Below are 23,466 nucleotides of genomic sequence, written 5' to 3' on the forward strand. Positions count from 1 at the left end.
GAGACGAATCAAGGAAGGAGAAGACGAGGAAGATGCAGAAGTGCAAGTCTGAGAAACTGGGATCAGGGATGAGGAAGTGACGTTGTTTTTAGCCGTTGAATGCTACAAATGGTTTAGGGCGCTGCATCTCTCACTCACCGTAACTTCTGGATATCGCGGGTGATTCGCATTTGACATATCCTTATGGCATAAGTCAGTAAAGGAACGCGAATTCCGAATACCTTGGGATTCTTTTCCTTCCTATATCCATCCTACTTCCAACTGCCCTCCAGGTACAATGCTCGCTGCTTCTAGCGACCTGCGGCAGAGCCGTCATCGTCTAGTCCTTTCGTCCCGGGCACTGACCTCCTCCCGGCAACTCCTCGCTCTTCGACTGCCATAATCCTGCGCGTTTAGCGACTGCTTCCCAAGGCATGAATAACACGACTGTGCCGGAAAGTTCGCAGGTTTATGAAGACATCATCCGGATATGCTGGGAAGACTGATACAGGGAGTCTCACGTGGCGGCCAGCTCGAAAGCGCGACTGACGAGACGCACACGCGCACCCTCCTCTGGCCGGATACCAGTCCAGAAAGTCGTTATGGCTCCCTCTCACCACCTACCACCCCATTCGGCTCTCCAAACCTCCGCGCCTCGCCTTTCGACGATCGAATCGGTCTTGAGTTGAACGAGTCCAAAGATTTGAGACTCATAATTGCCCAAGATGCCTTTGGCACGCTCGATCGTCCTCTGCTATTGTACGACAGCCAGACTCCCGGGTCGGCAACTCCGCCTACAGATGCCACTTCTCCTACCAAAACTCACTTCTCTTCACAAACAGAACATGGATATCCCGTCATTGGTCACATGAGGAATAGGAGTTCAACGATATCAGGGGCGTCGGCTTCGTGGGCGCGTTCGAACAAGGAGTCGGAGCCTACAGATCAACTCAGCAACATTTTGGACTGTATGTTTGGTGTTAGCAGTGCTGCAAAGTCTGGCTCAAGCACCAAAATACACATGCTCCCGGGAGATCGTAGTGACACCAACAGTTCAGCGTCACGCACACCATCGGCGGCTGCAACGCCCAGCGGGGTTCCGATCCGCGCACCTTTTCTACGAGCAAAGACGTCTACACAAGGAGCGCACAGCCTCCGACAACATGCTTCGCCCAAGGATCCTGAAGTCGAGGTGCGAGACTCGGTCTTGATCACGCGGATGTTCCCCGTCAACTTGCCAGAAAGTAAGGACGATTTGAGGCAGCACAGAAGCTCTTCAGCTGGGGAGTTTGATGCAATAAGCCCTCTCACACCTGCCCACGAGTCTCCCAAGACTCCTGGTACTCAACCCAAAAGGCCCAAGCTTGTGGAGAAGAAAACTCCAGTGTATGCCATTGGATTGCTCTTCTACCTGCCACGCTCAGGCGACTCTCGGCCCAAAACCTCTGCTGGCCGACCATCTTCACGAGCGTCCTTTGCTGCCTCATCTACTCCCAACTCTTTTGGTTCTGATTCTTTCTCCTCCTGGGTGTTCCTGAACGCCATCCCAGAGCACCTGCTGTCGCCAGACACAAGCGGTCAGTTGACTGACAAGAGTATTCAAATAATCGTCAAAAACTGGGATATCATCTTGCGAAGCCTCTCCCCTGTCGAGGCTGTTGCTCGTGCTCAGGTTAGCGAGCTATTGAAAGAAGTAAATCTCGCAATGATCTCTTCAGCAGCGAAGTCGCCAAAAGGTCCCTCAGAGCAGCGAACGAACCAGCGCAATGTCTATATCCGATCGCCCAATGTGCTGACTCGAGATGCTCATCTTCATGCCCTGGTCAAACATACCCTGTGGCGGGTGGCGTATGCTCTCCGTATACCACGAGTTCTTACTGGGTTTGGCCTGGATAATGGTGGCCATTGGCTCGACGAATCGCGGTACCTAGTACGACTCTGCGGCAACAAACAGCAAAACTTCTTCCTTTTCAACCTCTTAACCGCTTTCTTGGGCAACCACACTGAATGGCTCGAACGACTGGCACCGGACTGGTACCGTAAGCAGATCAAAGCGTTGAACAGGGGGCGACCGTCCACCAGCAGCCTCGCATTCAGGACTGTTGTCATTTGCGACAGTAGATCCATGACGCGAAGGATCATCTTTCTGCTGTCCTCATTTCTACCTCGATCCCTCAGTGGTGCCGCTCTGGCGAGAGATGGTTCTGGATACATGTCTCCGATCTTGACGCCTGACGCAGCCTTTCCCGTACCTTCCAGTAGGGTCAACGAGGGATCGCTGCGTCGGCACGTTTACAACAAATCCCGCCATGGCTCCATGACATTTCCTCGTCGGGAGGTCACAGGGCTATCCGCCAGTGTCTCATCAGGAGATAGCGTGGGAGCTATTGGCAAAGCACTCCGAAGCAACTCCCAGTCAGTTTTTTCGCGGCCGGACCTACGATCGAATGCCAGCAAACACCCAGCGGTATTCACGCCTGACGGGTCGGCCTCGGTACACAAGACGAATGCCACTAGTTCCACTGCCACTCCTGGCACCGGCACACCTTTACCCTACTTTGCGTCTAAACCTGATAGTTACTTTCCGGATGCAGCGGTATTGACCTCTGAAGAAAGCGGTGCCAGTGCTGATCTGGCCCGCATCCTCCGAAGAGATAGCGTCAGCCAACCAATCAGTCAGTCAAGTATCAACTGGGGTTCGCTGATCAGCAATGTCAGCGGCCTGTGGAACAGAAACTCGGATTCTTCTCCCTCGCCTAACAAGCCCCCAACCTCGGCTGGTACAGGCAGCCTCAGAGACCGGCGAGGACTTGCTCCTCGCTCGGTCCCAATACAGGCAGGTCGGCCAAGCCCACTGGAGAGGATGGTGGATGAAGCTAGCGATTTACGCAAAGTCGTTGTAGAAGGAAAGACCTCTCACTTCTCAACCCCAGCGCGACGGTCGTCCCTGGCGGCAAGAGAGGCGCGACCACCAGAACTCACAGTCGATGACAAGGATGGCGTCATCGATGTGGATATCAGTCTACCAGGTTTTGTTGGTTGGACGGAAGCGAAGCCCTCGTCGCCTCGTCGTCAATCACCTTCTGTTACAAGCACCGACGAGGTTAGATCTTCTTTTAGTTATCACTCCCACCAAAAAGATACCATGCAAGCGAAGGCACTAAATGTGGCGGGCTTTTTGAAGCGTTATCATGAAGATTTCATACTCCAGGGCGTGAAGCCGTACCAGGAACTCTATGAAGATATCAAGCAGAGTATGTTACGGGAAGAAATGCCGACTCAAGAGCAGGGTGGATCATTGCCGCAGTCGCACCACGGCGAATCCTGGGTCAACGTCTGCACAACGCTCCTCGCCGACTACAGGACATTCACCATCCGACGCCTGACCTTGCAACGCCGGGTACAAACAGACACACCTGGGCACGAGATTGAAATGCCCGGCCCTACCATGAACCCCGGCAATGCCACAGTCAAGGGTGGGACTATCCGACATGGAAAGGCATCCGCCATAGAAGACGACGAGTCGGAACGCTTCGTGAGTGAGACAGTGATGGACTTCGATACCACCCTCACCGATGCGATAGAGCGAGTGCTCAACGAAGCCGATCCGTCCAGACACAATCCCGCTGGTCCGCACAGGACGCACTCACAGACTGTATCGAGTGGCATGGCATCGTCTGCGAAATCCGAGCCGCTGGAGATTTCCAGCTCTGGCAAGGGTAAGGACTGGTCTCGACGCTTGGTGCACTCTCAATTCGATTGCCGGCAAGCAGTGGTTGGCGCCCTGGAAGAGGTCGTCAAAAGTGTCAACGATGATCTGGCCAAACATCAGCGTTCCAAAGACGAGGATGGCAACCTCAGGGTTGACGGAAAGGCATTGGAGCAAGGAATAAAGCAAGACAATGTCTTGCGTGAAGGGGTCAAGAAGTGGCTTCTGAACGTGGAGACGAGAAGTGTCTGGTGAATTGGCCCTTCGCCAGACTTGTATATATGATGATTGATGATTGTGAGAGGCTTATGCATGTCCTGTCCTTTGAGCTTGCGAAGATACCCTTGAAACAGATGTACTATTATATGAAAACATGTATAGAGGGGGGAAAATTGAGATGGCGACTGCAGTCAAGATTTGGTCAGGTGGACCTGACCTTCCAGACATTATTGTAATCATCATCGTCCTTCCTTGCTTGACCCTCGATAGCTTCACGCACTCTACCAGATAGTTGTTGTAATACGCCCGTCACGTGTATCCTAGGAAATGGGCTTGGCATATCGAACATGAACTCGACATCAACTACTGTGCTCGTCGTTGTTACGTACATCTTCGCTACCCTCGCTAAGGGTTTCTTGCGGCACTAACTTGCCACTACATCACGCGAATCCTCTTTCCGGTACGGCCTTGAAGCCGACGTGTTCATCTCATGCATGATTCGGACAGATGATGACTTCTCGGTTTAATGGGGGCAGTCGCGCCTGCCGAACAGCGGAAGTGGAAGGACTTCTCTAGGCATGCACGCTCCAAGCAGCATAACCTCTGACCTTTTTCGTCGGTATGGAAGACTCTAAGCGACCTCGACGCACAAGCAGCCATTCTACGGTCCGTGGCATTGTCAGGACTCAGTCGGCGGCGCTGAGTAATGGCTCCTCCAATGCACAAGCCAGTCCACCCGTCCGTGCGACTCTTTGGATACACGACGACAACTTCTCCACCGAAGACATCCTGATCAATGAAGACTGTCTCGAAGGCTCTGGCATCCACGAGGGCAGCTTGGTGGAGATCCTTCCTGTGAGAGAGGCCTCGGACGTACGCGACTTCCAACCTCCCGATACTGACACCGTTGAGCCAAAACGCAATGGGCTCCCGGAGCATCTCCAGCACGATGTTTCCGACACCCGCATGCGTTATCTGTCGATCGTCAAGTTCGCCTCGCCAGACTTCAAAGCCAAGCAGGCTAACCTGCAGGTGTCCATCAAAAGCAACATCGCCGCAGCGTTCGGTCTCCGGCCTCGCTCCGAAGTATGGCTTCTTCCTGCTTATTTCGATGATTGCACAGCCTCACATGTCGAATTCAGCTTCAGGGACACCTACATGGCCAGGTCTGACATGTGGCGGCTTGTGGGTCAAGAATTAGCAGGCAAGACAGTCTACACAGGTCAAAAAATCACCTACTTGGGGACCATCCGGCTTACCGTGAAGTCAATCCATGTCCAAAACCACAAAGTGCCCACTGCCTATTTTGCTGGAACCACTGTTCCTATCTTCCGCAGCGAAGCTGCACGATACGTGCTGTTCATACAAATGTCTAGCGAAATGTGGGACTTTGACTCTGAGGGCAATGGCGAAATCATGTTTAATCGAGTGATCAATGGCTTTTTACCAGAGCTGTTCAAGCGTTGGACAGAGCTGGACGTCCGTCATCTAGTCAGCATCGTCATGTTTGGTCGTTTGGAATATGATCGGTTTGATCTAGCCAGAAATAAGGACCGAAGAATGGAAACTGCTTCAGTGACAGGGTCTCCCAATATGACTGCACGAGATTATCAAGACTTCTATCGTGTGGTTGTAACGGATATGGCCAGCGCGCAGTGGACGACTATCCTCAATGAGCTCAAGAAGGACTTTCGAGTCTTTTTGAGAGACATCTCACTGCACACATCAAACAACAATGAAATGGCAATCAATGACGCAAAGTTAAACGGAACACGTATTGCAGGACGACCAAGCACGGCCTTGAAGGGCAATATCTTGGAAGCTATCAACATTGCTTGCACCCAGTTTGCGAACGACTATGTTGATCGTGACCTTATTCGAACCGGAGTGTCAGTTGTGGTCATCACAGCAGGGACTGGCGTCTTCGAGGTCAACAGAGATCTGCTGAACCTGACGTCGCAAAATTTGACCAACAATGGGGTTGGAATCGACATCGTGTGCTTATCAAAGATGCCTCTACACTCAGTACCGTTGTTCAAGTATCGAAACACTGCAGTGGAGGAATCTGTTCACCTTTCCATACCTACAGGTCTGAACGTTAGTCCTCGGAGATCGGGGTCCGGCCCATCCTTTTGTGACTCCATTCAACCTCGAAAGTTGTCTCCTGCATTCTCCTCCATGACGACAAATAGTCTTCGATACTTCACTAGCCATATTTCGGGACAAACCCGTGACGGACTCCATGGGTGGTGTTTTGGCATCCCCCAATGGATCGACCTGTCATACTGGTCGCCTGAGAATGAGCCTGCAGAGACTAAAGAGGGTGCAGAGGACACCAGAGATAAGAGCCAGCTTCAGAGGAAGAAGCTGCCTTTCGTTCCACGCGTGAGAATGTACGAAATTCAGATGATGGGTTTGATGGAGCTGGGTCTTGCGGACATGAGCATTCCATTTATGAACGAAACACAAAATCCGATCGGACGCCGGCTGAGCCGCAGAAAGTCCCAAGCGCGACGTTCAAGTGCGGCAGGGAGCTTGTCCCACTCACCAAAGGTATCACGCAAAAGTCGATCGTTCCTCGAGTCTGGTCGCTCCGGGCAAGGTCTTCTTTCTACTCATGCCAAAGCCTTGGGGGATATATTCGACCGTATGGAGAAATATGACTCAACAATATTCCGCGCACGGCCAAACCATCAATCACTGGCCAAAGGCCTCAAACAATCTTCTAGTCTCGAAAAAAGCAATGAATATGTGGCCACGAAGCTTCCGAACAAGGTCCAGCCCTCTGTTGAAGAGTCAAAAGTCGGATCCAAACTGACTAAGGTGCTCTCCAACAAGCCTCTCAATACGCCATTCCGCCCTCAACTACCCTCTCTGAACTCGGGAGATGCGTCTGACGCATTGTTTGGGAAGAAGCACCCATCTACTGCTCCAAAAGTGAATCGAAATCTGAGCTATGCCTTGCGTGGTCTTGCTCCTCCAATCAGAGCCGTGGCTAGCACCGAGGTGAACACAACTAATGCTCAGGCATATCCGACCTTAATCAAGCCTGGCACAGTTGCTCCACGCCCTGCCTCCGGCACGTCAGCAGCAAGTATTCGGTCGGTGTCGACCACCAGTGCGATGAACGAGAGGACTTCGAACGGCCATCCAGATAATGAAATTGCATACCAAGCTACTGGTCGGGTAGGCGGTATGCCGTCGAAGCCCATCTCGATCAATACACCGATAAGGAAGCAGCATGACGATGGTCTTGCAGATTCGCATCGAACAGGCTCGACATTGCGCAATTCCAGAGGTCCTCCCAGCATTTCTAGGGCGGATTTTGCGGCCGATCAACATTCTGGGAGTGGCTCGTCGATATCATCTGGGAATGATGATGAAGACGACAATGACAGTGTCGAACAGGCTGCCAGTTGGCTAGGAACCTCAGTTGCTAGCTCCGTACCAAGAAGCAACCTTCCTTATGTACGCAACGTCAATGCTTCGAACCCCCTGAAACGACACCCGGAGCGAGAATCTCTATTCGGAAGATGGCAGCATTTGTATCCACGAAAGCCACGGGCTTCAATCGTGAAATGGCGATCGTTGTGCACTCCTGCATCGGTGCCGTTGACAACATCAGACTTCCCCTCTGGGCTGGAACTCGAATTGGAGTACGATGTTGTGACCTACGACGTGCACCTCGAACATCTAAATGACATGCTTGAAGTTCCCGAATCTCGAGACACGCTGCTCCGAGAGATGTTGGCATTGAGGTTCTCCCACGGTTATCAACTGGTAGTGGGGCAAGGCCTGGTCGAAGCTGTCGGTCCTGGCACATGCGACAGCTCCTCATTCTTCACGCCCGACGTGGTGCGACCTGACGGGTCATTCATCTTTTTGTACATGGGCAACACCATCCAGAAACTGTCTCTCGAACAGGCAGATCGTATTCGTGTCACCAAATACGTCCGTAAGTTCCCTACTGTGCAACCTCCATATTCTCAGCAGATAAATTATCATCCCAACATCAGGACCATTCTATCCGAAACGTATGCGATACGACCGATGCAATTTCAAGGATTCTCGGAACAGTATCCTTGGGAAGCTGCAGACAATCACCTTGCCAACTCCAGAGCACAGGCGGACGCAGACGTCAAAGCATTGCGATTCTGGCGTGCACGTTTCGTGCTGATACCAGTCGAGCCGCCCGCCAGTGCTCGAAGATCTGCGCCAGCGGAAGTCGAAGAGAATGAAGAGGAAATTCATTTGCGGGGAATTCGAGCATTGACGCAAATGTGGCAGAAGGCTCGCTATGTCCCACCTGACGAACGAAGGCCGGCTCATAACCGTCTCAGCACAATGAAACGAAAGGATCGTAACCCCTTGAGGATCAATTTGGAGACTCTCAATCCGTCTGAGCTGGTGGCCACCGAACTGGATAAGCTCATCGCCGCAGAGGAAGCAGGAGAAGTGCAAACTACTCAGCTACTGTCAGAAGAAGAACAGTTCGACAGAGACAGTTTTAGCTTAACGAAGCTGGCACAAGCGTTGCAGAGTGAGAAGGGCATCGAAATCAAAACCAGACGATGGCACCTGCGTCTGTACTACAGTTGTTTTATGGGCGAAGACTTGACCAATTGGCTGGTCCACAATTTCAAAGACATCGACACTCGTGAGGACGCTGTGGAACTCGGAAATGAACTGATGAAAGATGACCTATTCGAACATGTTCAGGGTCGGCACAACTTCAAAGACGGAAACTATTTCTACTCCATCAAACCAGAATGGCGAGCTCAGCGACCTGAAGCCAGACAGTCGTGGTTCCCTGCAAGTCGCAAATCCGACCGGTCAATACCTCCAACTCCGCTCAGCGAGCATCCTCCACGTGATTTTATGGGCGGTCGATCACGATCAGGATCTAGTCTCGCGAACCAAGGGCAAATCAGTTCTGAGCTAGCCAAGTCGCTGGTTGACAAGAAGAGGAGAACAGTTACTCTCAGCAAGATGATCCGGATAGATGTTGACACAAGAAAGCGTTCCAACAGACCCGAGATCATCAATTTACACTACGACAGACTTCACAACCCAGAAAACTGCTATCACCTCGAGCTCGCATGGCTCAATGTGACATCCAAGCTTGTCGACGATGCTATTGTTAGCTGGACAACTCAAGCTGAGAAATATGGGTTGAAACTTGTTGAGGTGCCTATGGCCGAGGCAGCTGAAGTCCCAGAGCACGAACCGTTCCGTGCGCCATATCGCATCAAATTGGCCATTGAGCCTCCTCGTCCACAATCACAAAGCAACGCATACTTCACCGCGACTTCCTTTGGACCACATGCGCCTCTTAACTCAGATGTTCACCTCTATCAGAAAGCCCTGTTGAAAAGGTTCAACTTCGTGCTGGACCTTGAAGCAGCCTCGGAATTTCCCGAAAACGTCGAGGTCAAATACTCCTGGGGCACGATGGATTACAGGTACACTCAATTTGTGCATCGGTCGGGAGTGATCCTCGCTCAGATCACGGACGAAGGCGACGTTTTGCTGCTTGCCAACAGGCTGTACAACTCGCGTCTAGCCTCGACCAAAGACACTTCGTCGAAATTTGACAGCAGCAAGAAAGACACTACCGCCAATGGACCAGCCTCAATGCTTCGACCACCGCACATCAATACCACCCTACCGACTCCAAGCATGCAAGCTTCCGGCATTATTGGATTGAACGTCCAATCCCCCAAGACAGGACCATATTCCTCACCAATGATCCGCCCTCTGTCAAATACACCGCTTCTACCGCTGATCCCGGGTTCAAGTCTGTTGGGGACTTCATCGTCATTACAGCCTTTAACACCACAGTTCACAGCCGATGTCTTCGGCAGTGCCCGCCAGGCACTGATGACGAGTACCTTGTCACAGTATGTCACGCCCGAGCAGATCAAGGATGGCTTGGAAAGATTTTGTTGTGACAAAGAGTGTCTGGAGGAGTTTTACAGAGAGGTTACAGCGACGTTGCCTACAGCGCCGCCACCGCTGGGACGGGATCGGAAGGCTGGAAGTGGTGGGACCAGTTCGAGTTTGTTGAGGCCGATTCGAGAGCCTGAGACGGAAGGGGGGATACCGGAATTCAAGTTGCCTGAGCCGGTTAGTTCGGGGATGAAGAAGCGTGTGAAGGTGGATGTTGATGTTGGGGATGGTGGGAAGTGATCGACAGGCAGTAAAGACGCCGGTGCAATATATCGAATCCTGATCTACTGGGTTGAAGTGGGAGCTCATGGATAGGGTCTAGTAATTGGCGCTTTGGCAGTGACTCAAGCTTGAATTATGATTTTGCAGAGTAAGCAATGGTGGCGCGAGGTTGGTTTATATTTGGCATCTGACATGGAAAGAGAATGCATCTTGAGCAACTTGAGCAACTTGAGGGCAAGGGATGTGGAAAGGGATGTACCATGATGAATACAGTAGTATCGAAGGAAATCCATATGAAGACTTGTGAGTCGTACCTGATTTACACAATTATATTCAATGTTGATTTTCGATCATCATATCTGGTATCACTACAATCTTGTCGGACTCGCTCAAACACAACATAAAAATAATCACACAGTCGGTGTTCAACCTTTCATGATTTGAACCTAGTCGGACTCCCACCCCGACTCTTAGACCTCCCGCTCGGAGAAGTAGTATCAAGCCCTAATCTCTCACGACTTTCGGTTCGAACGACTAATCCATGTCGATCCATCAAATCAGGACGAATGCGCTCAATGTTCTTCTTCGATGACCCAGGCCGTGAGCCAGGCCGAGAAGAGGGTAAATCATCCTCGGACGAATCTCCTGAAATGTTTCCCAGCTCAAAGTCTGCCGGATCATAGAGTCTCGTTGATGCGGGAGTACCGTCTTCCAGATCGAAGTCGTTGCGAGCACTACCACGATAATACTGGTCCACTGCATGTCGCGGACTGCGCAGGAAAGACCTGAAGAATGAGAGAGCGGGGGTTTTCGATTTCGAATTCGAGGGCGAAAAGGAATGATATATGCGTGCTCGCCTGTCGCGGCCGCATAAATAAAATGCCGCGATTATCAATATCAATAAGAAGAATATAAAGCCGGGTAAGCGGTGCGGGGCGTCTGAGTGGAATAATTTATCGTGGATCTGGTCTGTGATGCTCTGCGGCCGAGACAGATCGTTTTGATGGCGCCCACCGCCGGGGTACTGGAAATCCGCGGGGATGCCATCGATGTTACTGCCGAATCCGACGGGTAGGTCATCTTCATGTGCGGGCGGGATATCTGCCGAGGCATACAGGACCATCTTGCCCATTGTCCAACTCACTTCCGTGGACTTGATTTTGTTGACGGCCTGGAAGGGGTCGAGGAAGCCCTTGTCTTTGCCGGCTTGGAGGATTTCTTTGGTGCCATTATGTGAAGACGACGTGGATGCATCGACGCCGACGCGGGGAATCCCGATGCCGTCGTGCAGCATGTTGATCAGCCAGGAGGCTTTGAAACAGACTTCCAATGCTGTCTGTTCGTCGACTTTCTTGCCCCATGTTTTATCGGCGATGCCCTGCTCTATGGCTGACCAGTCTTGCTCGCAGAACTGTTTGACGCGGGTCTGGTAGGTTGTGAAGTCGTAGGCTTTGTCTTTGTGGGCCATTTCGAAAATCTCGTGCGTCGTGTGCCAGTACTCGCTTATCCCTATGAAGTGATTCACTTCGAAGTCGATGGCGGGGACGTGGATGCCGTGGATCAGGCAGGGCTCGTCGGGGCAGGGGATGTCTTTTTCAAGGAGAGGAAATGTACGGCGGATGCATTCGTCCCAATTGCCTGTTCCGAGAAGGTGGTGAGAGGATGTTGTGGGAGAGAGGATCTCGCCGGCTGGTGAGATTTTGATTCCTTTGGGAATACAGGGGTCGGGGATTTCGAGGGTATTATCAAGGTCGTATGATTCTTCGAGGTCGGCGACGTACCGACGGCGCGCTTCGTTGGCGCCGAAACCAAGCCATGTTGTCACGAAGACTTTGTATTCTTGTGGCAGGCCGTCGATTGTCCTGAGGCGCAGGAGTGTCAGGTCATTTGCGTGTTTCTCTGCTTCTGTTGCGTTGGGAGCAAAAGCGATTTGTGCAGATGCGCCGCCCATGTCGAGGAAGCCGTATGTGTGGTGTCCTTTACCATGATTGTGTTCTGTAGGAGAGTTGAATCCTCCTAGCAGGTAGTTTGCTGCGATCCAGCCATATAGTCCTTCGGTCTCGCCGGAAATCACCTGGATGTGGGCGTCGCAGTCTGGAAGGGAGAAGTGCGTCTCGGAGCGTATGTAGGAGCAAATGCTGCGGAGAAGCGTCTGTTGCTGTTGTTCAGGCAGCAGGCGCATACCCGCTGTCGCGAGCAGGAAAATGGGCGTGTCTGGGACCGCATCTTTGGGTATGTGATCCAGGGCGTGTTCAAGAAGAGGTTTGAGATGTTCTGGACCGACTGATTCGGGTGTTACGCCAAATGTCGATACTCCCGGGTGGACTTTCTTGGTCCATTTGTCCTTTGTTTCTAATTCGGGGAGGGCGTGTAAAGATGAGGCGTCAAGTCGGGAGATCGAGTTGTCGAGCCACCTGTATATATAAACACGCGTGCCGGACGAACCTGCGTCCAGCACTACTCCGTATCGCTTGTCGGACTTCTTGCCCATTGCCGGTTGGTTTATCGCATGCTCGAGAGGTAAAGGTAATGTTGCACTTGCGTCGGGACCAGCCCAGAAAATGGAATGGAAGGTATTGAGTGATTATTTGGTGATTAAGAGGGATTTGAGCAGTGGGTAACGAGTGACAAAGAGCCAGGAGTGCAATGGGAAAGAATGAGGAAGATGGACTTTGGAGGACTGCGAGATGTTACGTTGTCCCATATCGCCACGTGACGTAGATAAAGCCCCTTTGGTCACTAGCGCTGAACGACGAGGCCGAAGATTGATAGACGGCAAGGCAGGGCAAGGCTGGCCAAACGAACACGGAGAAGAGCAGAGACACTCTAGCTTTAGGTTGACTGAAGCAATTCAATGCTTGATCAAGCCATTACCACGATTTTCAAACTTTTTTTTCTTTATTTCCTAGCTTGATACCTATATTATAATCATGATAATGAGATCTATCGGGTATTCATTATGATGCTGATCTCAGCAGCGCAATATTTTGTCAAGAGGACGTTGAGGTCATCTTTTCCGCTCAACTTCATTTGCCAGTATCAGTTGAATGATAGGTAAAGATTGATAGGCTGGACATCACTTGTAGTCAGAAAGCCTCTGATATCGTAACCACCAAAGGACCACGTGCCACGGGGTGTTGTTGTCGTTGCTCAGGTAGTATTTGTGGCAGAAGTTGTGGTCGTAGTGGTTGTAGATGTGGTAGTAGTCGTCGTCGTGGTTGTAGTCGTTGACGTCGTAGAGGTCGTCGTCGTCGATGTAGTTGTCGTGCTGGGCGTGGTTGTCGTTGTTGTGGTGGTGGGTGTTGTTGTAGTGGTCGTAGTTGCGAGTAGCTCCGTAGTCGTAGTCGTGGTTGTGGGCGTCGTGGTGGTGGTTGTCGTCGTGGTCGTGGTGGTGGTTGGTGTGGTCGTAGTTGTTGTAGTGGTTGGTGTGGTCGTAGTTGTTGTAGTTGTCGTGGTTGTGGGTGTAGTTGTGGTTGTGCTGGTAGTAGTAGAGGTAGTGCTCGTGGTGGTGGTAGTGGCAGTGGCAGACACGGCTATAAAGGTTACAATGGTACCACCACAGTTGTCGCCAGCGGTGTCAATTGTCTCGACCTCCATGGAGGATAGGACACAGAATTGGCGGTCAGTAAGGGTAAGCGCACCAGATGAGTCCCTCAACCAGACGTGGTTAGTTGGCACGGTAGTAAAGACCTCAAGGAACGCAGCGTCGGAGTTAGAACCAGGGTTGGAGCCGAGGTACTCAGCGCCATAGAGGATAGTACCGTCTGCTCCAGTAACGAACGTAGCAGAATCAGCCTGACTACCCAACACAGCGATGCCGTTGCCGTTAATGCCAAGGTAGTATGTATCACGCTTGGTGTTACCCATATTGGCTATGACGGCCATAGTTTGGCCAGCGGCGACCTCAGTACCTGTTGCGGTTGTGGTGGTGGTCGTAGTTGTTGTAGTTGTCGTGGTTGTGGGTGTGGGCGTAGTTGTGGACGTGGTTGTGGTGGTGGTAGTAGTGCTTGTTGTAGTAGTTGTCGTGGTTGTCGTCGTCGCAGTGGTGGAAGGAGTAACGAACACAGTCGAAGTCACAGTGACGGTGACTACAGGCCTGATGCAGCCACAGAAGCGTATTTGCTCAGCCTCAGTCGCCTGTTGGATGGAAGCGAGCGTTTCAGCTTGGGCAGAGAGTGCCGCATCCGCAGTGACCGCAGCATCAGCCTCCCCAGTTGCCCTGCGCATCAGAGTATGGTGTGGTGCAAAGTCTCTTCGTTGATTGGCCCCTTCTATGCTGATCACCAAGGTAAATGTCGGGAATGGAAAGCTGTTACGGCAGAAGTCGATAGCTGGCCCATATCCTCCGAGCCCGCGGCATTCATCTTGGCTGAGAGCGCCACCAATAAGACCGACAAAGCAAAGAATTGATAGCCACATTGAATGCATCTTGGAAGCAGAAGCACCTTGTGTGAAAGTAGAAAGTAGCTAGCACTGAGGCTGGGAGTAGAAAGCAACTGGCACTTGAAAAGCGAACGACTGGAAGAAAGACTTGAAATTGTAAAAGAAGAATCGAGCTCTGGAAGGAATCACTCACACTTGCCATCCTTATATGCGCTGCGATACATACCCACCTGATGCGAGTACAGACTTTTCTTGACGATCATGCGGTATCCTTCTTCGGTTCGACACTGCGTTAATGATACATTGATGCAGCTCATAGTTCATCACAAGTCTAACTGTATGGATTGCTGTGTTAATCATTACATAGATCACACAGTAGTGCTTCATGCAAACTCACGAGATCGTCTGGTTCAAGGCCACTATGGGATCGAGAGTTAGCTATTGTTAGCATTGAGCGCACAACAAAGTCCGAACGTATACAATCGACGTCCACCACGAATGGTTGTTGAAATTTGCACACCTCAAGGCGGAAGTGTGCATATTTGCGTTGCTCTAGAACGACAAAGACACTTCCGAAGACCATGATCAGCATCTCCGATAGGGCTGTGCATTGTATCGCGCCGTTGTTGTTGTTGACATGAAAGCACAGCGTTGGGTGTTCAACTTCCGGAGTTTCTATTCTTCAGCCTGCTTCCGTAGCTTGTATGGTTCAGTATACAATCAGTCATTGAGTTTGGCTTCGTGAGCTTGAGGTCCGCTTCCATGTATGAAGCGGAAGTCGATCAGGGATACGGAGTGATGACCCGAAAAAGTGCTGAGTTAGTGACCCACCCAAGCTCGATATGAGGGACAGGAACCAGGTTCCGAAACTGCATCAACATCAAGAACATGGAGAATTCTGACAGTTGTGTGCTTTCCTATGATTGGACGACCGCCTCAATGTGTTTCATTTTCAAGCACATTCACATTGCAAGACGTAGTTGTTGCTGTGAATCGTGCTGGAGATCATCGTTGGGGCATGAGATGGCGGAGTCCTCAACAGATTTGAGCTCTGCTGGAGTCTCGACGCTGCATATTGCACCAAGGTAGACAACCTGCTCTCGAAGACGGCGGAAATTACAACTTCTCTCGTCTCTGGCAGGAGGAGCTGATACCCGCATGGTATATCTCTTGCTGGGAGGCCTCGTCACGTCAAGACGATTGTTGATAGATAAAATCCTGCAGCAGCGTGCACTTTGCCAGATCAGTTATAGCACCTGACCATTGTCATCGCATCGAGATTTCAGGACACCAAGCCGACTGGGCTTCGGAGGATGTCGTGAGTGAGATGGGTAGACGCTGTAGGAATCTGAAAAAATGAAGGCAAGGTGGGTGTTGGTGTTTATGTTGTGGGCTTTCTTTAAAGCCGGGGCACGCCCGGGGTCGCGTCGATAATTTTGCGGAGGGCGCCGCCGAAACCTCGGCTGTTGTTTAGATGATGTACTGTACAGGCCAGAGGTACCTGCGAGGTGCCTTCCAACTCGACCGTGTCAAGTAGAGCGCGCTTCCCACGCACAGAAGGTGATGAAGAGACAAATCACGGCTATGGCCAGATTCAAGATTCTGTCGGTTTCCTCCAGCTGAGGATTGCTCAACTCAAAACACTTTCCACCCTACGAACGATGTCGGATCTCGTCCGCCCAGAAGGCGGGCCCCGGTCCAACGATGACCCTACCGACCAGAGCATCCTCACGCGGATGGCCCGTTTCCGCAAGAACCCTTTCAACTTTGCTCGCGAGATCTCGCTATTTGTGCGAGGCGTCGGATGGCGGTCTTACGACAGTGTCGTTGGACAGCCAGTCTTCTATCCTGGCTACACCGCCAACGTCAAGTCTGGCGTCATGGCATCTTCGATCTTGAGACGGAAAGTGACTGAGTTGGTAGAGGCACGGCTGAAGGTTGAAGAGGAGGAAAGCTTCTTTGACACCTCCAGTCCGACATATTTGCAAGAGAGGGAAAAGCGCAGGCATGAGATTGCATCACAGTTGATCGAGATCACAAGTGATATGGTTGACAATATGATGTGCAAAATGGAGAGCAAGCCATACATTCGAAGCGCCTTTTACGTCGTCACTCAACTGCTCACTAGAGCCTACAGTGCCATCCACGTCTCAGAAGCAGAAGTAACGCGGCTACGTGAGATTGCCAGTCAAGCCGCAAAGAAGAATCAGTCTATTGTATTCCTACCACGACATACAAGTCACATTGACTACATCACGCTACACTTGGTCTGCTACAGACTTGGCCTCACCTTACCAGTTGTCGTGGCTGGTGACAACCTGAATTTTCCACTCGTGGGCAATTTCCTGCAAAGTGTAGGAGCCATGTGGATTCGAAGGAGCTTCGACAATGATCAGCTCTACGCCACCGTTGTCCAAGCTTACCTGGATACCCTCCTGCAAAAGGGATACAACCTAGAATGCTTCATTGAAGGCACGAGGAGCCGGACGGGCAAGCTATTAGGGCCTCGCTTTGGAGTCTTGAGCTTCTTGCTGGACTCGGTCTTGTCCGGCAGGACCGAGGATACCTACATTTGTCCGGTATCACTCCAATATGACAAAGTCATCGAAGTGGACTCATACGTTAACGAATTGCTGGGAAAGCCCAAGCAAAAGGAGAACTTGGTAGATTTCCTTTCAGCCTCATCAGTCCTCAATTTGAACCTGGGAAGGATTGACTGCAGGTTTCATGAGCCATGGAGCCTCAAAGAATTCATAAGAGATCAAAGTCAGCGGCAGGATCAATTGGATTATCAAGACCTCCAGGCGACTGCAGTCGACTCTGCCACAAGGATACGATTGCTGAGAACGCTTGGCTACAAGGTTCTTTCTGACATCAATGATGCCTCTGTCATTATGCCCACGGCCCTGGTAGGCACCGTCCTGCTCACCCTCCGCGGTCGTGGTGTCGGAAAATCCGAGCTGATACGGAGGGTCGACTGGCTTTGTGCTAGAACAAGAGCAAATGGTGGGAAAGTGGCAGATTTCCACGGAATGCCAACTTCATACGTGGTCGAGCGTGCTCTTGAGGTCCTAGGACCAAAACTCGTAGGCACTGTGGAGGGACTGGCCGAAGAAACATACTATGCTGTGGACCGTTTCCAACTGTCCTTCTACAGGAACATGACGATCCACCTCTTCATCTCCGAGGCCTTGATCGCTGCAGCTCTGTACACCAAGGTAAAGCACGGAGGCGGCAGCGCCACTGAGCGCATGAAAGAGACAGAGCTTATCGAAAAGGTCACGTTCCTGTCACAGCTATTTCGGGGAGAATTCATTTTCCCAGCAGGTCAGGGGCTAAGGCATAACTTGGAAGCGGCCATGCAAGGTTTGCTGCGAGACAACGTATTCTCGGTCAGTGAAGACGGCGAGAGGGTGATTGGGTTGTCCGACACCGAGCGCAAATCGGGCCGTGAGAATTTCGACTTCTATTGCTTCCTGATCTGGCCGTTCGTGGATGCAGCATGGCTTGGTGCGGTTTCATTGCTGGTACTGGTGCCTCCTTTGGGCTCGTCGATCACCTGGATTGAATCGCAGAAAGCGCAGAACACTGCTCAACTTGGAGGAAGGACACTCTATCATCAGGGAGATTTGTCGTATTTTGAGGCCGTCAACAAGGAAGCTCTGAAGAACGCTTACAGCCGCTTCCAAGAAGAAGGTATCATTCTTGTGGCAAAGGGGAAAGACTCCAAATCTCCAGCCATGGTTCGGTTGGCTCCTGAATGGACACCAGAACGAGCTGCCACGACCGGCGAGCTCAAAGCATCTGGCCGCCTGTGGGACTTCATTGAGAGTATCGCTTTGCACCGCCGAGAAGGCAAGAACCGAAGGGATGGTGCGACAGTTTCAACTCGAGTATTATCGTTGGCTGCTAGACTCAACAAGGAGATTTTTGAGGACGCGGAATTGTCTGCGGTCGAAAGCGTACAGCAGACGGTCAAAGAACGCAGAAGGCGATCCAAGTTATAATACTCAATGTGATACCCCAGTTTACACTCATACGGAGTTGCACACTTCATGCCTACCATACAGCGATTGTTCTATCCAGCAAGTAATTCAACCCGGAATCAAATTCTAGCATCAACCATCACACTTGCTGGACACCAAGTAGATCGCTACAGCCTTCCCCCCGGTTTCACAAGCTGGAGGAAAGCACAGACGAGGTCACTACAATTCAGCTGTCAAAAGTCAAAACCTGTTGGTCATGCGCATCGGCACAAGATCGGCCGAAAAGGCGACGCTCTGTTAGAAAATCGTATTTCTCCCAACTGGATATTTACTCCGGATGGCAAACGACTCTGGAAAGCAACATTTTAACGTGAAGCGGCATGGACTGGACTATATTTCTACAATAGTTTAGACGCCTGCTCCGCAACATTGCACTTGTCTCAAGGCGGCTGACTCATTATGGACTTAACCGTGACGGCTTGGCCTCGATTACCTTGTCGGGCGTTATGGCTATCCACCTTTCCCCAGGATGCCCATGCCATGAATCACATTAAAGAGGCCTCTGGTGACCAATGGCATCGACTGCGCCAATCGCTTCCATTGCACAGCGGGATCGAGTAGCTACCATGCAGGTGATCTCAGATCGAGATTTTCGTAGTGGCCTTCAGCGTCGGTCGATGTGCCCATCACTCGCTATGGAACCCTTCGGGCGCCTTGAAGGCTTTGACAGATGGTCATCGCACGCAACCAGCGTTCATGTAAACGAGAGGCGGTGTTGGCGCAAGGTGTTCGCCTCTCAGACAACTAAGGAGCCCGCGTGCCATGAGTCCGAAAACATATAGTACAAGCCGATTATTTGGGCCTGTCCAACACGCGGTATGCACGACGCAGTGCTTTCATGATCGCGCAAGCAAGACCTGAGCAACTCTGAGTACACATGGGACGCCCTCCACAGTGCATTAAACGGATCTCATGTTCGCAACTGCATTCGTGGATATTACCGCAAGTACAGTATGATTAGGAATACCCCAGCTGACGATCCGGGGGAGGATAGCATCATCAACGTTCATCTTATGCGCGTCATGCTGCGTGACCAGCTTTCACCACCCAGCGTTGGTCAAGCGAGCCGAGAGGGAGGTGTTGATGAAAATACAAAAGCACATGTTGACTATCAACTACCGCATCAGGTAGCCGACCTGTTTCACTATTGTGCGGTCTGCAAGATCAGTATCTCTCTCCACCCCAGGGTTGCCACGAGAGGGGAATCTAGCCCACAGTAGGCCTCTCAACCGCGTAGGGCAGACTCGTCTGGGCGTACTCTATGGTACGGCCGGGGTGCTTTGCCCCGAACCCCTGTTTCCCTTCCCCGCCACCTGGGCTCCGCGGAAGATCTCCTGGAACCACACAGAGTAAAGCACACTCTTCCCAAAGGCATGTGCTTCCCACAGATGCGACCAGGATTCCACCGCAGGGTCACGTTAAGGACGGCATGATATCGCAATACTGTGCTCTTCAGAGTACCGCTATAGGTTCTGCGCTGTTCTCGGCGAGAAAATACCGAGCATTGGAAATACAAAGAGTACTTATGCAAGTGGTCACAAGACGAGGGGGTTAGTGTAGTGGAATGACCTTCAGCGACACTTTTCTTCAATTAGTTGTGGAGAAAAAAGTCGATGACAGCAGCAAAGTCTCTTCGAAGATCGCACGAGCCCAATTGCCATTGGGAAAGACAGGCGGAATTGTTAAGGCTAGTCAAGGCTAGACGGCACAGTGGCAGGACGCCGCCTCGTCATATACTGCAAACGAACCCTGGGCGTTGCAACGTTGATTCGGACCAGAACCGGGGATCGACCTTTAGCTTTCTTTCCTAGTTCTTGCGGACAACGACACTTCCACCAACGATGTGTTCCAGGTTGAGATGAGGCAATCCACACTGCGGAGCTGAACCCATGGGAAACTCCCACACAAAAGACAAAGGCGGGTTAACCATACACGAATCTGGATTAGATCCATGGAGAATAAGCACGCAGATAAGACCCCATCATATGGGGATCCGCAAAGCTTTTTAAATCTTCACCTGACATCGAAAATGCCAATCAAATCGCACTTGAACGTGGAGGCATTGGGGGACCTCTTCACAGCACAGGGATGTTCATCCCCGCCTGGAGGACCCATGGGCTGGTCGCTCGACTGGATAAAGAGTTCAAGCGATTCCGCACATTTGATCTTCCTTTCCTTCCACACTTGGCACAGAGATACTTGACCTGAAGAGAAGGATTTTTGTATTCCATCATGGCGTCCAACGATATCAGGCGCGAGGAAGACGTGTAAGTATCACTACTTGGATTAAGAGTTCCTTCTGACAGACTTGACCTTAGCGTCGACAACGAGAAATATGTTGGTGAGAAGCGCGACACCACACATATTGACTTGGAATCAAGCGTAACGGCGAAGTATATTCTTTCCTACTCACAGTTGGAATATCCGTCACTGACCTTTGGCAGGATCAAGAATCCTCTCGCACACTTGACCAACGAAGAGGTCATCAGGGATGTCGAAGAGTTCGCAAACACCAACGGCTTTGCGGAGTTGACTCCCATGATTATCAAAGGCGCGCTCGTTGCCAAAGATCCTCCAGCGTTCGAAAGCGTTCCCGGCCTCACCGATGCAGAGCAGGAAGCCATCAGAAATGAAGTCTTGCACAAATGGCGTCAACCAACGAAACTCTACTTTACCATTATTCTCTGCTCGATCGGCGCAGCTGTCCAGGGCTGGGATCAGACTGGTTCCAATGGTGCCAACTTGTCTTTCCCCGACGCCTTGGGCATTTCTGTCAGTGATAAATTGGCGAATGGTGCTCCTAATCCCGATGCTGCTCGAAATCAATGGTACCAGGGATTGATCAATGCCGCTCCTTACATGGCTTCCGCATTCCTGTGGGTTCCCTTATGAATCTAAATCGCACTACATGCTAACTCCCGCTTAGTGGCTGTTGGTGCTCTGATCCTCTCAACAAGTACCTCGGTCGTCGAGGCACAATCTTCATTTCTGCAATCTTTTGCTTCTTGGCTCCCATTGGCAGTGCAGTTGCGCAAAGTGGGTGCCTTTTGCCCTTTCCCGAACCATTTTACTGACGTCTTTCAGCCTGGCCACAACTTCTGGTCACGCGTCTACTTCTCGGTATTGGCATGGGCTGCAAAGGCTCTACTGTACCCATTTTCAGTGCCGAAAACGCCCCCGCCTCTATCCGTGGAGCTCTGGTCATGAGTTGGCAGATGTGGACGGCCTTTGGTATCTTTCTAGGTACATGCGCCAACCTTGCTGTCAAGGACACCGGTAGTATCTCGTGGCGACTGCAATTCGGCTCTGCGATGATCCCGGCCATGCCATTGCTCTTCGGTGTTTACTTCTGTCCAGGTGAGTGCCGGATCCAGTATGTTCCTGCGCCCTTCTGACACAATCGCAGAATCGCCGCGTTGGTACATCAAGAAGGGCAGATATCTGAACGCATTCCGCTCGTTGAAGAAACTCAGAAATACCGAGCTCCAGGCAGCTCGTGACTTGTACTACATCTACGCCCAGCTTCGCATGGAAGCGGCTCTGGTCGGCCACACGAACACGAACTACGTTGGCCGTTTCATGCAACTGTTCACCATCCCACGAGTCCGACGTGCTACTCTGGCTTCATTCACGGTCATGATTGCCCAGCAAATGTGCGGAAGTAAGTCGTGCTTGCTCTACGCAGATTTAGGTCGAAAAGGCTAACCACCTTCGAATAGTCAACATCATCGCTTTTTATAGCTCCACCATCTTCCAACAAGCTGGCGCCTCGGTCACGAGCGCCCTACTTGCCTCGTGGGGTTTCGGACTGGTCAACTTTGTCTTTGCATGGCCCGCCATCTGGACCATCGATACTTTCGGTCGTCGGTCACTTTTGCTCTTCACTTTCCCACAGATGGCATGGACCTTGCTTGCTGCTGGTCTCTGCTACTTGATCCCCAGGTCGAGCAGTGCTCACTTGGGTCTCGTGGCACTCTTTATCTACTTGGTATGTTGTTCTTCGTTCTGCCCACTAGTAATTGCTGACGTTTGGCCAAGTTTGCCGCGTTCTATTCTCCCGGAGAAGGTCCCGTGCCTTTCACGTACTCGGCCGAAATCTTCCCACTGTCACACCGTGAAGTCGGCATGTCATGGGCTGTCGCAACATGTCTTTTCTGGGCCGCCGTGCTGTCGATCACTTTCCCTCGCATGATTTCGGCTATGACGGTTACCGGCGCCTTTGCTTTCTACGCTGGGTTGAATCTCACGGCTTTCTGCATGATATTCTTGTGGCTGCCAGAGACAAAGCAGCGCACTTTGGAGGAATTGGACTACATCTTCGCCATCCCGACTCGCACTTTCATGAAGCATCAAGTCGGTACCGTCGCGCCATGGTGGATCAAGACGTACATCTTCCGTCGCAAGATCGGACCTTGCCCGTCACTGTGGTCCTTCGATGGGCATGTTGACGGCGACCAAGAATTCGTCGAGACTGTTCGTCGCCAGAGCCACGCAACCCAGGACGGGGGTGCTCATCGTCGTGGCAGCTTTGCTCGCAGAATCAGTCACAACTAGTAGAGGCGATCATCACTCAAATTTATGAACGCCCAAGGGATGGTTTGGTCTAGAAGTGGCAAAGGAATCTAGGGGTGGCCTAGACTGATGGCGGTGCGACCTTTGAAGCATGGTTGGCATGAAGGAGGCCCGGGGAAAGAGATGGCGATGTTTGAATGAAAGAGAAATTTCCTGCTCGTACGCTCGCTAAAGACGGAAGGCAGATGGACGAATACCCACGGCCAAGAAAAGGAACGATGTCCTCGGCGTCGTTTGACAACCTTTGTGAGAATTATGACCCTGAATTACGAGATACCCCGGTATATACTATCAATACGAGGTGCGTTAATTACGAGAACTGTGTAAGTCCTAGTTTTGCGAAACACCATGAAAGAGAATTGTTCTGCGTAGATCCCTAGTGGTGTA

General features: G+C 51.5%; 6 protein-coding genes across 6 annotated transcripts; 4 read left to right on the plus strand and 2 right to left on the minus strand.

Annotated features, from left to right (window-relative positions):
• The first annotated feature begins 155 nt into the window (after positions 1 to 155).
• Positions 156 to 4,222, plus strand: EDD37DRAFT_636103 (uncharacterized protein). Its single transcript, XM_062816957.1, has one exon. The coding sequence runs from the start codon at positions 470 to 472 to the stop codon at positions 3,941 to 3,943; it is 3,474 nt and encodes a 1,157-aa protein (XP_062667638.1). The 5' UTR covers positions 156 to 469; the 3' UTR covers positions 3,944 to 4,222.
• Positions 4,223 to 4,296: 74 nt separating this feature from the next.
• On the plus strand, positions 4,297 to 10,397 carry EDD37DRAFT_636104 (uncharacterized protein). Its single transcript, XM_062816958.1, has one exon. The coding sequence runs from the start codon at positions 4,529 to 4,531 to the stop codon at positions 10,094 to 10,096; it is 5,568 nt and encodes a 1,855-aa protein (XP_062667639.1). The 5' UTR covers positions 4,297 to 4,528; the 3' UTR covers positions 10,097 to 10,397.
• On the minus strand, positions 10,369 to 12,722 carry EDD37DRAFT_636105 (apyrase). Its single transcript, XM_062816959.1, has one exon. The coding sequence runs from the start codon at positions 12,567 to 12,569 to the stop codon at positions 10,512 to 10,514; it is 2,058 nt and encodes a 685-aa protein (XP_062667640.1). The 5' UTR covers positions 12,570 to 12,722; the 3' UTR covers positions 10,369 to 10,511.
• Positions 12,723 to 12,954: 232 nt separating this feature from the next.
• Positions 12,955 to 14,796, minus strand: EDD37DRAFT_636106 (uncharacterized protein). The gene is made up of 2 exons (XM_062816960.1): positions 14,655 to 14,796; positions 12,955 to 14,608 (listed from the first exon to the last, which is right to left on the minus strand). Exon 2 carries the CDS (start codon positions 14,504 to 14,506, stop codon positions 13,229 to 13,231), a length of 1,278 nt encoding a protein of 425 aa, XP_062667641.1. The 5' UTR covers positions 14,507 to 14,608; positions 14,655 to 14,796; the 3' UTR covers positions 12,955 to 13,228.
• A 1,107-nt stretch (positions 14,797 to 15,903) lies between these two features.
• On the plus strand, positions 15,904 to 18,744 carry EDD37DRAFT_494732 (acyltransferase). Its single transcript, XM_062813376.1, has one exon. The coding sequence runs from the start codon at positions 16,123 to 16,125 to the stop codon at positions 18,466 to 18,468; it is 2,346 nt and encodes a 781-aa protein (XP_062667642.1). The 5' UTR covers positions 15,904 to 16,122; the 3' UTR covers positions 18,469 to 18,744.
• Positions 18,745 to 20,739: 1,995 nt separating this feature from the next.
• EDD37DRAFT_683628 (MFS transporter) lies at positions 20,740 to 23,446 on the plus strand (the record flags this gene model as incomplete). Its single annotated transcript, XM_062819841.1, has 7 exons — positions 20,740 to 20,774; positions 20,799 to 21,383; positions 21,434 to 21,543; positions 21,592 to 21,864; positions 21,914 to 22,168; positions 22,227 to 22,495; positions 22,546 to 23,446. 7 exons carry the CDS (start codon positions 20,740 to 20,742, stop codon positions 23,059 to 23,061), a joined length of 2,043 nt encoding a protein of 680 aa, XP_062667643.1. The 3' UTR covers positions 23,062 to 23,446.
• Positions 23,447 to 23,466: the final 20 nt, after the last annotated feature.

Source organism: Exophiala viscosa, assembly GCF_022695815.1.
Source record: "Exophiala viscosa unplaced genomic scaffold EDD37scaffold_9, whole genome shotgun sequence".
Taxonomy (NCBI): domain Eukaryota; kingdom Fungi; phylum Ascomycota; class Eurotiomycetes; order Chaetothyriales; family Herpotrichiellaceae; genus Exophiala; species Exophiala viscosa.